The sequence below is a fragment of the Quercus suber genome, unplaced genomic scaffold (assembly GCF_002906115.3).
Source record: "Quercus suber isolate HL8 unplaced genomic scaffold, Cork oak 2.0 scaffold_334, whole genome shotgun sequence".
NCBI classification, from domain to species: Eukaryota; Viridiplantae; Streptophyta; class Magnoliopsida; order Fagales; family Fagaceae; genus Quercus; species Quercus suber.
In genome coordinates, this window is record NW_027069787.1 from 584,314 (window position 1) to 597,438 (window position 13,125).

The 13,125-nt window shown below is 33.1% G+C and overlaps 1 protein-coding gene across 1 annotated transcript; it reads left to right on the forward strand.

Moving 5' to 3' along the window:
- Positions 1-8,787: 8,787 nt before the first annotated feature.
- LOC136061614 (uncharacterized) lies at positions 8,788-9,513 on the forward strand. Its single transcript, XM_065759603.1, has one exon. It carries the CDS (start codon positions 8,788-8,790, stop codon positions 9,511-9,513), a length of 726 nt encoding a protein of 241 aa, XP_065615675.1.
- The last annotated feature ends 3,612 nt before the right edge of the window (positions 9,514-13,125 follow it).

The window sequence follows — 13,125 nt, forward strand, 5'->3', positions numbered from 1 at the left end:
TAAGTGAGGCGGGTGTTACAACTTTAGCATCTCCACTGCAACCATATGAAAGAAATAACTCTAATTTTGAATTTTACAAATTAGATTTCTAAGTTGATCAAAAACTATTTTCATGCAATTTATTGTGTCTTAATGCACTTTACTGAGAATTTTCTTAATCAATCATTCCACAAGAAAGCTACTATTACTTGCATTTAAAAATCAATCGTTCCACAAACAAAGCTACTATAGAGCTAGAAGCCCAATAAGAGACTACATAACATGAGGATATCTTTCAAAACAAAACATTAGTATCATTGATAAAATATAAACTTTACAAACATTCACAAATAGTTTTAACAGTAATATAATACAATTTGTAAAACTGTCAAGAATAAAACATTTGACTATAACGCTGAAATCATTCAATAAAATAATAATAATTTTAGTTAGTAAAAATTACGCTAAATAGGTAGAAACAATATATTATAACGATAAACAATTTTTCCACTTATAAAGATCAATAACAATATAACAATATAACAGTAGTTTGATATGAAAAACATTAAACATTAGTCAGGCAAAGACATAAGCTGCTAAACACTCGGTGGGTAATTCCCATAGGGAACAATAACACTAACCTCAAAGAGGCAACACTGGCTCCGAAGAGTAAACGATAACATTGCACCACACCACAATAACACTACATCGGTCGAAGGCCAACACTGAACTCTGTGTTGGCAAAGGTTGCAGACTGTCTAACTGACTGTTTGAAAACATTCTTGACATGTACAGTTTCATAATAATATACAAGAAATAATAAAATTTAGGTATGTAATAGCATTGACAATGGTATAAGTTTTTGGAAACATCACTTTTGCAATTATATGTGTATATATATATATATATATTTACCAAAAATATATATAAATATACATGTCTTGAGAGACGTCATGTTCTGAAGTCCACTTACCTCTAATTGTTAAACAAAGCTTCACCTAAGCACAAGACGACTCAATAAGATTGGATACACTAAGGCAGCAACAAAATATAAATTTCACTCTTAAAATTGTATCTCACTACTTATGCTGAAACTATAGCTATCTAGTACTCAATTGCTTTATCAAGTACTCCAAAATCAATACCTAGTAGACAATTCTAATGAGCCGAATATGTGAATCTCTATGTTATTTAATTCTCCCAGTACAAGTTGGCTTCCAAATAAATCACATGCTTGTAGATTATATTAACCCAAAACAAATATATAACATCCATAAAATCTCTAACCGTAGGACATAGCAACCTATAGCATGTACTAAGTGTCAGAAGTTTAATCTAACATATATATAATATTCAATGATCTCCCTACCTGTAAGCCATAGAAAGAACACAATAGATTCACCAATTAATTCCTACCCGTAGGACACCTACAAGTGATTAACCTATAAAGGATGTGATGTTACTCCTTGTTCATATATGAGGATCCGTTTCACAATCAAATAAAAATAATGCAAGTCTAAAATACACTTCCAGATAACTTCTATTCCTAAGCCACTGTTATAAAGAAGGTTCCTTAATCAAAAATGTGTCCAACGATATCAATAAGGCTTGCATAAAATAGATGCTTACCTCAATACAACAAATTTGCTGGCTGCCCCTAGTAGTGCCACGGTCTTCTATCCCTTCAATTTTGAGAAACCCTAATTCCCTACTCTTAATCTTTCACGCAGGAAGCCCTAGCTTATTTTTCGGCTTTACACGTTAAAACTGTTTCCACTAGGGCTGAGATTAAAACCTACTAGAACTTAAATAAGCTTTCAAGACTTTAATTCCCACTAAAACTCATATTAAGGTTGTTTAGATAGGCTAAAACTCTAAAGAATTCCAATAACACTTAAACTCCTAATACAAATAAGAAATCTCTTATCCTTTTCCTTAACTGATAAGGAGACTAAAAGTTAAATATGAATAATCCACAAAAAAACTCTCACGTTGCATCTTCTTTTATTTATTTTCTTTGTAGTGACCATGCTATAAAATAATATCACCTTCAAAATAAATTAAATAATTCATCAATTCCACTCTAGAAGCAATTAAATTCAATTTAAGTGAGGCGGGTGTTACAACTTTAGCATCTCCACTGCAACCATATGAAAGAAATAACTCTAATTTTGAATTTTACAAATTAGATTTCTAAGTTGATCAAAAACTATTTTCATGCAATTTATTGTGTCTTAATGCACTTTACTGAGAATTTTCTTAATCAATCATTCCACAAGAAAGCTACTATTACTTGCATTTAAAAATCAATCGTTCCACAAACAAAGCTACTATTACTTGCATTTATTAATTGAAAAGACATGAGGCATATCATTTGGCAATCAAAATATATCAACAATGCCTAAATAAGCAATCCACTCATGGTTTTCTAGTAGTCTACTCTAGTTCTTTCTCCCACAATTATCTTTGCTTTATTTATCTAAATTTCCTCATTAGAAATCATAACTTCTTGATTAGCACATCTTAAAGAACCATCTATTCTAGACTTTAATTTTTTTCTCTATCACATCACTTAAATAGCATGCTCATACTAGCACCTGTATTTAACAATACCTTCAAAATCCATAATGTGAAGCCTCTCGAAGCATCTATATTTGAAAATCATCTCAATAGCTAAAATATTTTAATATTTGGTGAGACTCAATATATGCTAGTGGTTTTAAAGATCAAAAGCGACTAGCAACTACTGCAATTAATATGACAATGGCTTGAGCTTGCCTCCATGGTAAGGATATCTCTTGCAAGTTGCAACAAAGATATGTTTTTCAAGGCCTTCACATAATTGATACATCTATGGACGACTAAATTTCTTGATTCAAAATAAGTCAAACAAGTAAAATAGTTGCACAAATACGAATTTGTATTGATGATTGTGTGATACAATTCTCTGTGATTACAAAAGAGTGATCCTCTGATTCGATCTCCTTAAAAGATTTGTTGATTGGAATTGTGGTAATGTGATTTTGATTTGAACACAAGATATCCTTCAATTTGGCTGAAGAATGGATCGAAGATCTTCGAAACGGAATTACAATGGATCTCTGGCTATAAGCTTGTTAGAAATCCTTTGTTCTTCACGTTCTTCGTGTTCTTCGTGTGTTCTTTGTCTTTGAAGGTTTGTGGTAGAAGTTCTTCGGTGCTTTAGAGGCTTGAATCCGTAGAGCTTCGTTGATTTATGGTTGGTTAGGTTTCTGGAGGCTTTTGAGCTTGATTCCAGTGAACTTTGAGATCTAGGAATATGATTTGGATGTTTCCTCTTCGAATGTTCTTTGTATTCGAAGGTTTGTGGTGGAAGTTCTTCGAGGCTTTAGAGGCTTAAATCCATAGAGCTTCACTGATTTGTGATTTGTTGAGGTTTCTGGAGGCTTTTGAACTTAATTCCAGTGAACTTTGAGATCTAGGCAGGTAGTTTGGATGATTCTGCTTCGAATGTTCTTCGTATTTGAAGGTTGAAGTTCTTGAAGTTGTTGAAGGCTTCAGGGCTTGATTCCAGCAGAGCTTCTGGACTTCTGAATCTTTAGATGGCTTAGTGTCCTCTCTCCAAATCTCTAGATCTCCTTCTAAATGCCTTAGGAAGGCTTCTATTTATAGAAGTTTGGGGGTAGGTAAGCGACACGTGGCAGAGTCTGATTAGTGACATGTGGCAGAGCTTGATTGGTCCGCTTATGTCATCGCTTGCACGTGCTGGACTGGTTGTGTCATCGCTTACACATGCGAGATTGCTTATGTCATCGCTTACACGTGCGCTGATGTGTGATTGGTTTCTGCATGACATTTGGCAAATTTCTATTGGTTTCTGAATAGTGATAGCAAAACCTAGCAGCAGTATGTGGCACTTTGTCATTGGTTGTATTTTGTGGACTTGGTAGTGTGACGTGTCAACTTGTGATAGGTCAGGAATTTTCCCTGTCTACAACATCTATTGTAGGGATGGCAATGGGGCAAGACGGGATGGGTCGAAAGATGGGGATGATTTTGTCTTGCCCCATCCTCGCCCCACTCCGCATGACGAGAAAAACTTTCTCACCCCATCACTTCCCCTTGGGGCCCCGCGAAACCCCGCCCCACCCTGTAAAACTCTACTTTTTGTTAATTTGCCCTACAACTAATACAATTTTTTTAATGAAACCTATTTCATTAATAAATATATACTTGAAATTACAACTAAATGTATCCCATCAAATCAATTTTTAGAAAAAAATTGAATAATATATCCAAGTGTTTAACAAGACAATCATAAAATATATATATATATATATCATAGTATAACACATAACAAAATAAAGGTAGAGAACCACATTAGGTAGAATAAAATAAGTTAATATTAATATGTTTGTTTATATAGTAGGGTTTTAGGGCATGAAAAATTTACAATTATAAACCTTAGTAACACGGGGCAGGGCGAGGCGGGTGGGGACGGAGAGGGGCGGGCAGGGAGGGTCTAAAAAGTCTAAACCTATCCCTGCCTTGCCCTATAGTACAGGGCTAAAATCTTACCCCATCTCTCCCTACCACCTTTGCAGGTGAGGAAAACCCGTGTGGGGTGAAGTGGAGAGGGGCGGGTTAAGCGGGACAGGAAAAAATTGCCATCACTAATCTATTGTAGTTTCTAGAGCATGTTCTTGATTAGCCACCTATATATATTCATGCTAGCAGTAGGTTTCTCTAGCTTGTTGTGAACACTTTCCTCTTAAAAGCTCTATGAGCTATTTTGATTCATTTTTAATCTCTTTTTTGATATTAGGGATGACTTCTTGAAATGTTTTATAAACTTTGCATTTACACATGTATTGGGCTTGTTGACAATGGTAGCATGCAGTGCAACCACATATCAGCAAGCTCAGCTAAAGGAGGCTCAATCGAAAGACTTGAAGGAAGAAGGAATTGCCCAGATTATAGTTAGCAAGGAAGACTCTGCAAATGGGTTTGAAATGCCTCTTCATTACCCAAGGTACACAAAGGAAGATTATGAAAAGATGGAGGATTGGAAGTTGGACATGGTTCTCAAAGAATATGGACTTACTGTTAAGGGTGCACTTGATGCAAAAGATCATTTGTCATTGGAACATTTATTTGGCCAAATTAGCTTTAGTTATCTATCTTTCAATAATGATATTAGAATTTAGTATGCTATAACTAAAAGATATTAGTGATTGTTATTTGTTCTACAATTAGGCAGGCTGCATGTGTTATAAATTTATTTTTTGAGGGCTTTCTTAGAAGCTAGTGAAGAACTACATTCTCCAATGAATACCTAAACAAGGGTTTTTTTTTTTTTTTTTTTTTTTTTTATGATTAGAAAATTCAGCCAAAATGTAAAGTGAAGAATAATATAAGTCTCCACAACTAAAAGTATAATATAAGTATAAACATATTATGTTTAAAAAAAGTATAAACATATATGTTTGTTAGTATAAACATTAGTCACGAACATATAGAGACAGTGAGTAGGATTATTAAAACGTATTTGTCAAATTCATGAACATAAATTGTGGGGCCAGAAGAATTTGGCGACCTCGGCCCATTTCATACTGAGCTCAAGGCCCACACCGAGGAAGAAGGAATGTCCGAAGACGAGCGAGGAAGGCCCAAATTGTCGAGGAGCATAGCCAGGATAATCCTGTCATCGGCCAACCAAGATTATCGAAGAGAAGAGCGGCATGCCATCTAAGGTAGCCTCCCAGAGCATTCCAAAAAGAAGGACGAATATAATGGACCAGGTATGGGAGCATGGTAGAGGAGCAATTCACGGAGAAACTGTCACCTCCGCATTAAATGCCCACAGCTAATGTTCTAGCAGCATTAATGAAGAAATGACTCCCGAACAGTGCTATCTTGGTTACCACAACTCACAGAACACTAGAGAGGACGCCTGATGGGATCGGCACTCAAGTATAGGCTTGGATGATCGACGGGTGTAAGACCAAGATAGTTTAAAGAGGACTATATAAAAGGAGAAACTCACGCAGAAAGGAGGGTGGAAGGAAGGAAAAAAGGCATCATGGCGATCTCAAGAACTCTTGTAACCACTACCACGCCAATATATACAAAAGTAGAGTTCCTCGGATTGCGCCGAGGACGAGCTTTCTTCGATAAACTTAACTCATTTTTGTTTGATCGATGTAAGAACCCTTTCTAACTATTATCCATGCGCTCAAGTCTAGCTCTTTGGGCCACTCTCTACAAATTCATTGTATTGGGTTCACGAGGCCAGGATCCCATTCATTTTTGGGCCTAGTCCAAAAATCGAGACCCTACATAAACTAAAAAGGAATATTATTAATCTTTATTCTATCTTATGATTTTTTTTTTTTGAATAGATCATAACTCTAAAATTATGGATGAGAAATCAATAAAATTATAAATAATTTGCATATTAGTTTAAAAAGAAATTTAGTTTCATTAACGTATAAACAATTGGATATTAATAATAACAATACTTCAAAATACATATTCATTGACAAAGATTAAAATTATAGGAATATATATAATCAATGTCTTTGTTTATAAACCCTTGCCTTTTATTAAGTTGTGCAAAACGTATTTCATTTTATCAAGTTAAATGTTTTTGTTTTAGGCATGCACAACACTGTTGTGATAAGGTTTGGGAGGCCAAAGGAGGCATAAAGAGTAAATGAAAAAAAAAAATAAACATATTTTTTTAGAGATAGTTTTAATTTATAACGTCCGCTTTTGATAATTGTTTTTATTATTAGATCAAGACACTAATTGATTTTTTGGTATAAACAAGAATTGAACCCCAAACCACTTAACATAACATAATTAATTGCAAGTAACCATTCATAATTTCTGAGTTTGTTGATGCATAATCACTTAACACTTACCAGCCACCACTCAACCTCATCCACGTATGTTCTTTTATATTTGCTTTTTCATGGTGAAAGGCGAAAATGAAATAGAATATTCTATCTTTTTCAAAAAAAAAAAAATATATATATATATATATATATATTGGATGGAGAAAAATCAAACCTTTTTAAAGGTTTGTTGATAGGCATAGAACTAACATACTTTCAGGTTGTGCCCACCAAAACGAAAGGGGATTTGATAATTGATAGTTTCAAGGACACCAGAAAGTAAAGAAAAAAGATGATAGTGAAGAGAATCCAAATCACAAAAAAAGTGACTAATATTCGAGATTCATAGATAAGAGTAACTCCAAATTTATTCACCTTTTTTTTTTTTTTGGGTTAATTTCGTGAAGTATTTTCTAAAGTTGATTTTGCTTCCTTGAGAAGAAAAAGAAATTGGGTGCCATTAATTGCTTCTCTCATGATTCATGCAGTACTCATTTACCCCCCAAAAGGAATTAAAGAAAATATATTCATGCGCTCAAGTAGTTTTCGACTACTTTTAACACATGCTTGGTATTGCTCCAAGAAATGTAATGCACCAAATGATGTGGGGAGTGTGTAGGAAATAGGATCCATTGGAAACTTGTAAATGTTTTATTACATTTTGCTTTATCCAAGGATGCTTAATTATTCAAATGGTAAAAAAATCTTGAAAAAAAAATGTTTTTGGGGATAAAAAAGTTTAGGTATCAAATGGTATATAATTGAATACATGCTCATAGTGAGCCCATAAGCATGCAACAAGGAAGGCTTGCCATCTGAACATGACTATAGGGTGCATATGATTGTAGTTATAAGATGGTAATTACAATTATGATTTATGCATAAGTTACCATTAGTTGAAATTTTTTGTTTTTTTTCAAAGCTTCCATAATGACAAGATAAACAAAAGGATAACTAACATGCTTGAAGCTCAAGCCTAGTACATAAAATCAAGACCAACCAGAATTCTATAGTGTCACTTGATTAATTTCCAACCACCGCCCCCACAAAGCAGAAGTTTTAGTGTTTCAGCCAAAGTGAGAGTGCTCTATGGACCATGCATGAGCATGACTGATACATAAAATTTGACCCTTGCGTTCACAGTCACTCTCAATTTATGGGTCTATTTTGGGGTGAACATGGTAACTCATATTCAACTTAAGGGGTTGGTATTGAGGCTTTTAGACTATATGTGATTTATAAGGTCTTAATTAAGGTCTTTTAGCCAATATTTTGTACTTTCAAAAAAAATCCTCTCTATAAAAATTAAGTACTTTAAGAACCCTTAATACAAATTTTTATTTTATGTAACCGATGAATAAAACATTACCTACCCCATATGGTATAGGTGTGTGTATGTGGATACATTAAATACTAAATACCTATAATTAGAGGGAGAAAAAATTAACACAAACACTCTCTCATATTCATGGCTCTGTCCAAACTCCAAGAAAAAGTCATTCATGGTCCCAACTCTCAACCTACAAGAAAATGCCACCTCTCAGTCATTTCTATAGAAAGCTACCAACATAAAAAGAATACTATTATTTCCTAATAAGAGACAGCTAGAAAGTTCAAAATAGATAAGTAAATAGGAATAGCCCCTCCATTTGTCAAACTTGAGAATTGACACAACTTACACCATGGGTATTTTGGGTAAGTCCACTATACCATGTAAATCATTAAGATTTAAGTAATTTACTCCTATATATACATATATGAGAAGTACTGAAACCACAAACTCCTATATATATGAGAAATACTGAAACCACAACAGCCTAAAATTCTTTCAAGTATCAACACCCTTTAAAGTTTATTTAAACTGCTTTCTAAGCCCACATCTTCTTCTTCCAAAGAGCTACTATTTTTCAGCCAGAGTAGACAGAAAAAAATGGATCAAACTGAGTACCATAAGCTACAAACCTTGACAAAGTTGATGAACTTTGTGTTTTTAAAAAAGGTCACTCAACTACTACTCTCAGTTTCTGTGTTTTTATGGTTTACTCATTCCTCCTTGCTTTCTTTCTTCCAGTCTTTTAACTTCTACTTCTCTGCATTTACTTCCCAATTATTTAGCCACACAATAGACAAAAACTGCATATTCCTCCTTTGCAATGGACTCCTAGTTTTCCTTGCACAATACTCTGGTCTAATAAGATCTGTGTCTGGGGCTTATCATAATGAGGAATCTTTCATAAGTAGTGAAGATGGTTTGCAAAAGGAGGCTGTGACAGAAAACAAAGCCTCTGCAGAAGATGTTTCAATGGAACAAGGAAGAGAAATTGACCATTTAGTCAAAGAAGTACAAGAAGAAACTGGAAAGTCAGCTGGGGATGAAGAAGGAGAAGCAGGAGGAGGAGAAGAAAGCAGGTCTTCTATTTCAAAACAAGAAGAAGAAGAAGAAGAAGAAGAAGAAGAAACTGGTTCATTTGTCTTAGAAGAGAAAAAGGAACAAAATGAATCTGTGAGTGAATTTTTAATTGAAGAAGAAGAAGAAGAAGAAGAAGGAAATGGGACGTTGAGCACAGAAGAATTAAACAAGAAGTTTGATGATTTCATTAGAAGGATGAAGGAAGAAATAAGGATTGAAGCTCAACAACAACTAGTCACGGTTTAGTAGTCCCTTTGAATTATCTTTTATTTCACAAAATTATTATACCACTTATCATCATGCTAGTAAATTTTAACTTTCCAATGTTTGTTCACCATTATGCTACCTCTATATATGTAAATATAATCGAGGAAAACTATTTTCTTCCTTGTTACTTTTCTTTCTATTGTTTAGTCCTTTTTGTTTTCGTGGTTATAAACTTGTAATATATACTATATGTGCTCTTTGAACATTATTGTAATTGGAGTAATATTGTATACGTATAGACTATAGCCAAAAGAAGGTTGTGACATGTGCTCTTTGAACATTTAGTCTGCAGTCATATCACAACCTTCTTTTGCCTATAGTCTATACATATACAATATTACTCCATTACAACTTAACAATTTAATCATCTGGAAAAAAAAAAAAAAAAAAAATGTGTATCCCTAATCTTACTCTTTTGTTTTATTAGCTAAGTTATTATATTTCTTACATATAAAGCAATCTCATCCTCCACAACAATTCTCTGGTCATGGGGAGCAAAATTAGATGTGTCCGTGTAGGCCTAAGTGCATTGCACATGTAATTATGTTATGATGTGATGCCTAATCTCAGAATAAAGCATGATAAAAAGTACATAGTAATGGAAAAAAAGAATTCACGTGACCGCCTCTAACTAATTTGTTAAAAATCCATAGCTAAGCAATGCAATTTGTCCTAATAAACATGCCATTCATTACTAAATGTTTCGACATTTGGAATCTGTGGCCAATCTTTCATACGATACATAGCAAAAGGTCCAAAAGCACATTAGATATGTCTAAATAATGGTGTTTCCAAACCCCATACAAATAAATAATTTGGCTGAAAGTTGCAACAAGCAATGCACGTTATGCACCATGTCAATAATGGTCTAGTTAACCGTGCAAGAGATTTATTCATAATTGAAGTGGGACACAGTCCGTTTGGTGATTGCCATCCATTTCTCCGGCCGCACTCAGTTTATTCATTTAAAAATACATATGAGCAAAGAAGCGGAAAGAAAGATGTGTTCAAATAATAAATCTAGAGGCATACCATTTTTTTCACCTACTTTTTTTGTAAAAATTATTGGCCTGTTTTATTGTAATTGGCACACAAAACAAAATGTCAATAATGAGTCTGTATTATTAAAGAGATGTTACCTTGTTCATAATTTACTACCTTAATAAATTGTGAAAATTACTGTAAAAAAAAGTTTTATGTATTCATGTAATTAAGGGTCCGTTTGGTAATGTTGTTCTAGTAATGTTGTTTAAGTGTTATGAAAATACGTATAGGTGAAAAAGTATTGTAAAAATATGTGTTGTATTGTTTAAACAATAAAAACTGTTGTTCAACGTTACCAAATAGACCCTAAGAATCACATGGAAGGTGATATCTATCTCAAAGAATTACAAACGGCATTCAGATTGGAAAGAGTATTAGGTGATCTGTGGCTTAAATGTCTCAACAATTTGGCAGAATTTTTTGAATATCTAAAATGTGTCATGGTAATCAAGATAGATCACCGTTTGATTCATAACCAGATTGGCACAAGTTAACCAATCAGAAACTACTCATTGATTGATTGATTTTTTTTTTTTTTTTTTGTTTTTTGTTGAGAATCTGATCTATATGGCTGATAAGAAAGATCGAGACATAGGATGAGTTTGACATCAACTTTTAGCATTTAACTTTTATAGTTTTTTAAAACTTTACTTTTTCTTAATTTTTCTTACATTTTTTTTAAGATATAAGTATATTTCAACACACTTTTAACAAAAAACTAAATAAATTGTTTCCAAATAAACAATATGAGAGGTGTCCATATATATCTTTTCCGCTCGCATGAAGTGTCTTTAATTAGAATTAACTTTGATGGATTTGAAAGGAGTGGGTGGGCTTTGCCTCTTAATCTCCTATAACGTTATGTCATGTTAGGCAAAGAGGCCCCATATGAAAATGACCCTCTATGTGTCCAACTTAAATATCACAGATTACTCTAGTCACCAAAAACAAAAACAAAATCACAGATTACCGACTTCTAAAAAAACAAAGGTAATCTGACTTGGGCTTTTTTCTTCCATTAATTTATGAGTGCTATAAGCTCCAATACTTGAAATCTAAGCTTTTGTAATTATCCTTGACTTAAAAAATCCTCCTCTTCATTATCGAATCAAGTCAAATAAAAGGTAGGTGGGTATGGATGATTGTATTGTTTAAACAATAAAAACTGTTGTTCAACGTTACCAAATAGACCCTAAGAATCACATGGAAGGTGATATCTATCTCAAAGAATTACAAACGGCATTCAGATTGGAAAGAGTATTAGGTGATCTGTGGCTTAAATGTCTCAACAATTTGGCAGAATTTTTTGAATATCTAAAATGTGTCATGGTAATCAAGATAGATCACCGTTTGATTCATAACCAGATTGGCACAAGTTAACCAATCAGAAACTACTCACTGACTCATTGATTGATTTTTTTTTTTTTTGTTTTTTGTTAAGAATCTGATCTATATGGCTGATAAGAAAGATCGAGACATAGGATGAGTTTGACATCAACTTTTAGCATTTAACTTTTATAGTTTTTTAAAACTTTACTTTTTCTTAATTTTTCTTACATTTTTTTTAAGATATAAGTATATTTCAACACACTTTTAACAAAAAACTAAATAAATTGTTTCCAAATAAACAATATGAGAGGTGTCCATATATATCTTTTCCGCTCGCATGAAGTGTCTTTAATTAGAATTAACTTTGATGGATTTGAAAGGAGTGGGTGGGCTTTGCCTCTTAATCTCCTATAACGTTATGTCATGTTAGGCAAAGAGGCCCCATATGAAAATGACCCTCTATGTGTCCAACTTAAATATCACAGATTACTCTAGTCACCAAAAACAAAAACAAAATCACAGATTACCGACTTCTAAAAAAACAAAGGTAATCTGACTTGGGCTTTTTTCTTCCATTAATTTATGAGTGCTATAAGCTCCAATACTTGAAATCTAAGCTTTTGTAATTATCCTTGACTTAAAAAATCCTCCTCTTCATTATCGAATCAAGTCAAATAAAAGGTAGGTGGGTATGGATGTATGAAGTTTGAACTAAGATTAATTGTCAAGACAACCATATATGTTTATTGAGCACATTATAGTTGGTGAAACTCCCACCTTATATCACAACGTGGTTGAGTTCCATTTAATTACATTTGTGTTAAGTTTAAGAATAATGATATTGTGTATCAAGCATATAATTATCCTCTTACATAAGAATGGATCTCACAAGTGTAGGATCCACTTTTATGTAAGAGAGTGGTTACCTATATTCGTCATACCATATACCATTTGGGTGAAATTTTCATTCTTATTAGATTTAAGTTTATGTAAATTTTTTTTTAATTAGATGTACAGTAGATTTCCTAAAAAAATTAAAAAGATGTACAATAGATTTTATGCATTTTATATGAAATAAAACCCTTTCTTAATCAAATAATTAGTCACTAAAAAAATCAAGTAATTAGTCCTTTTTTCCTTTTTTTTTTTAAGGATATATAAGTGAGTGTCGACTCCAAAAAATGAAAAAGACCCATTAATGGAAAAAACCAAATACCA

What these genes read in the sequence shown, in the direction of transcription:
- LOC136061614 (XM_065759603.1), top strand. Translation starts at nt 8,788, where the DNA reads ATGGATCAAACTGAGTACCATAAGCTACAAACCTTGACAAAGTTGATG.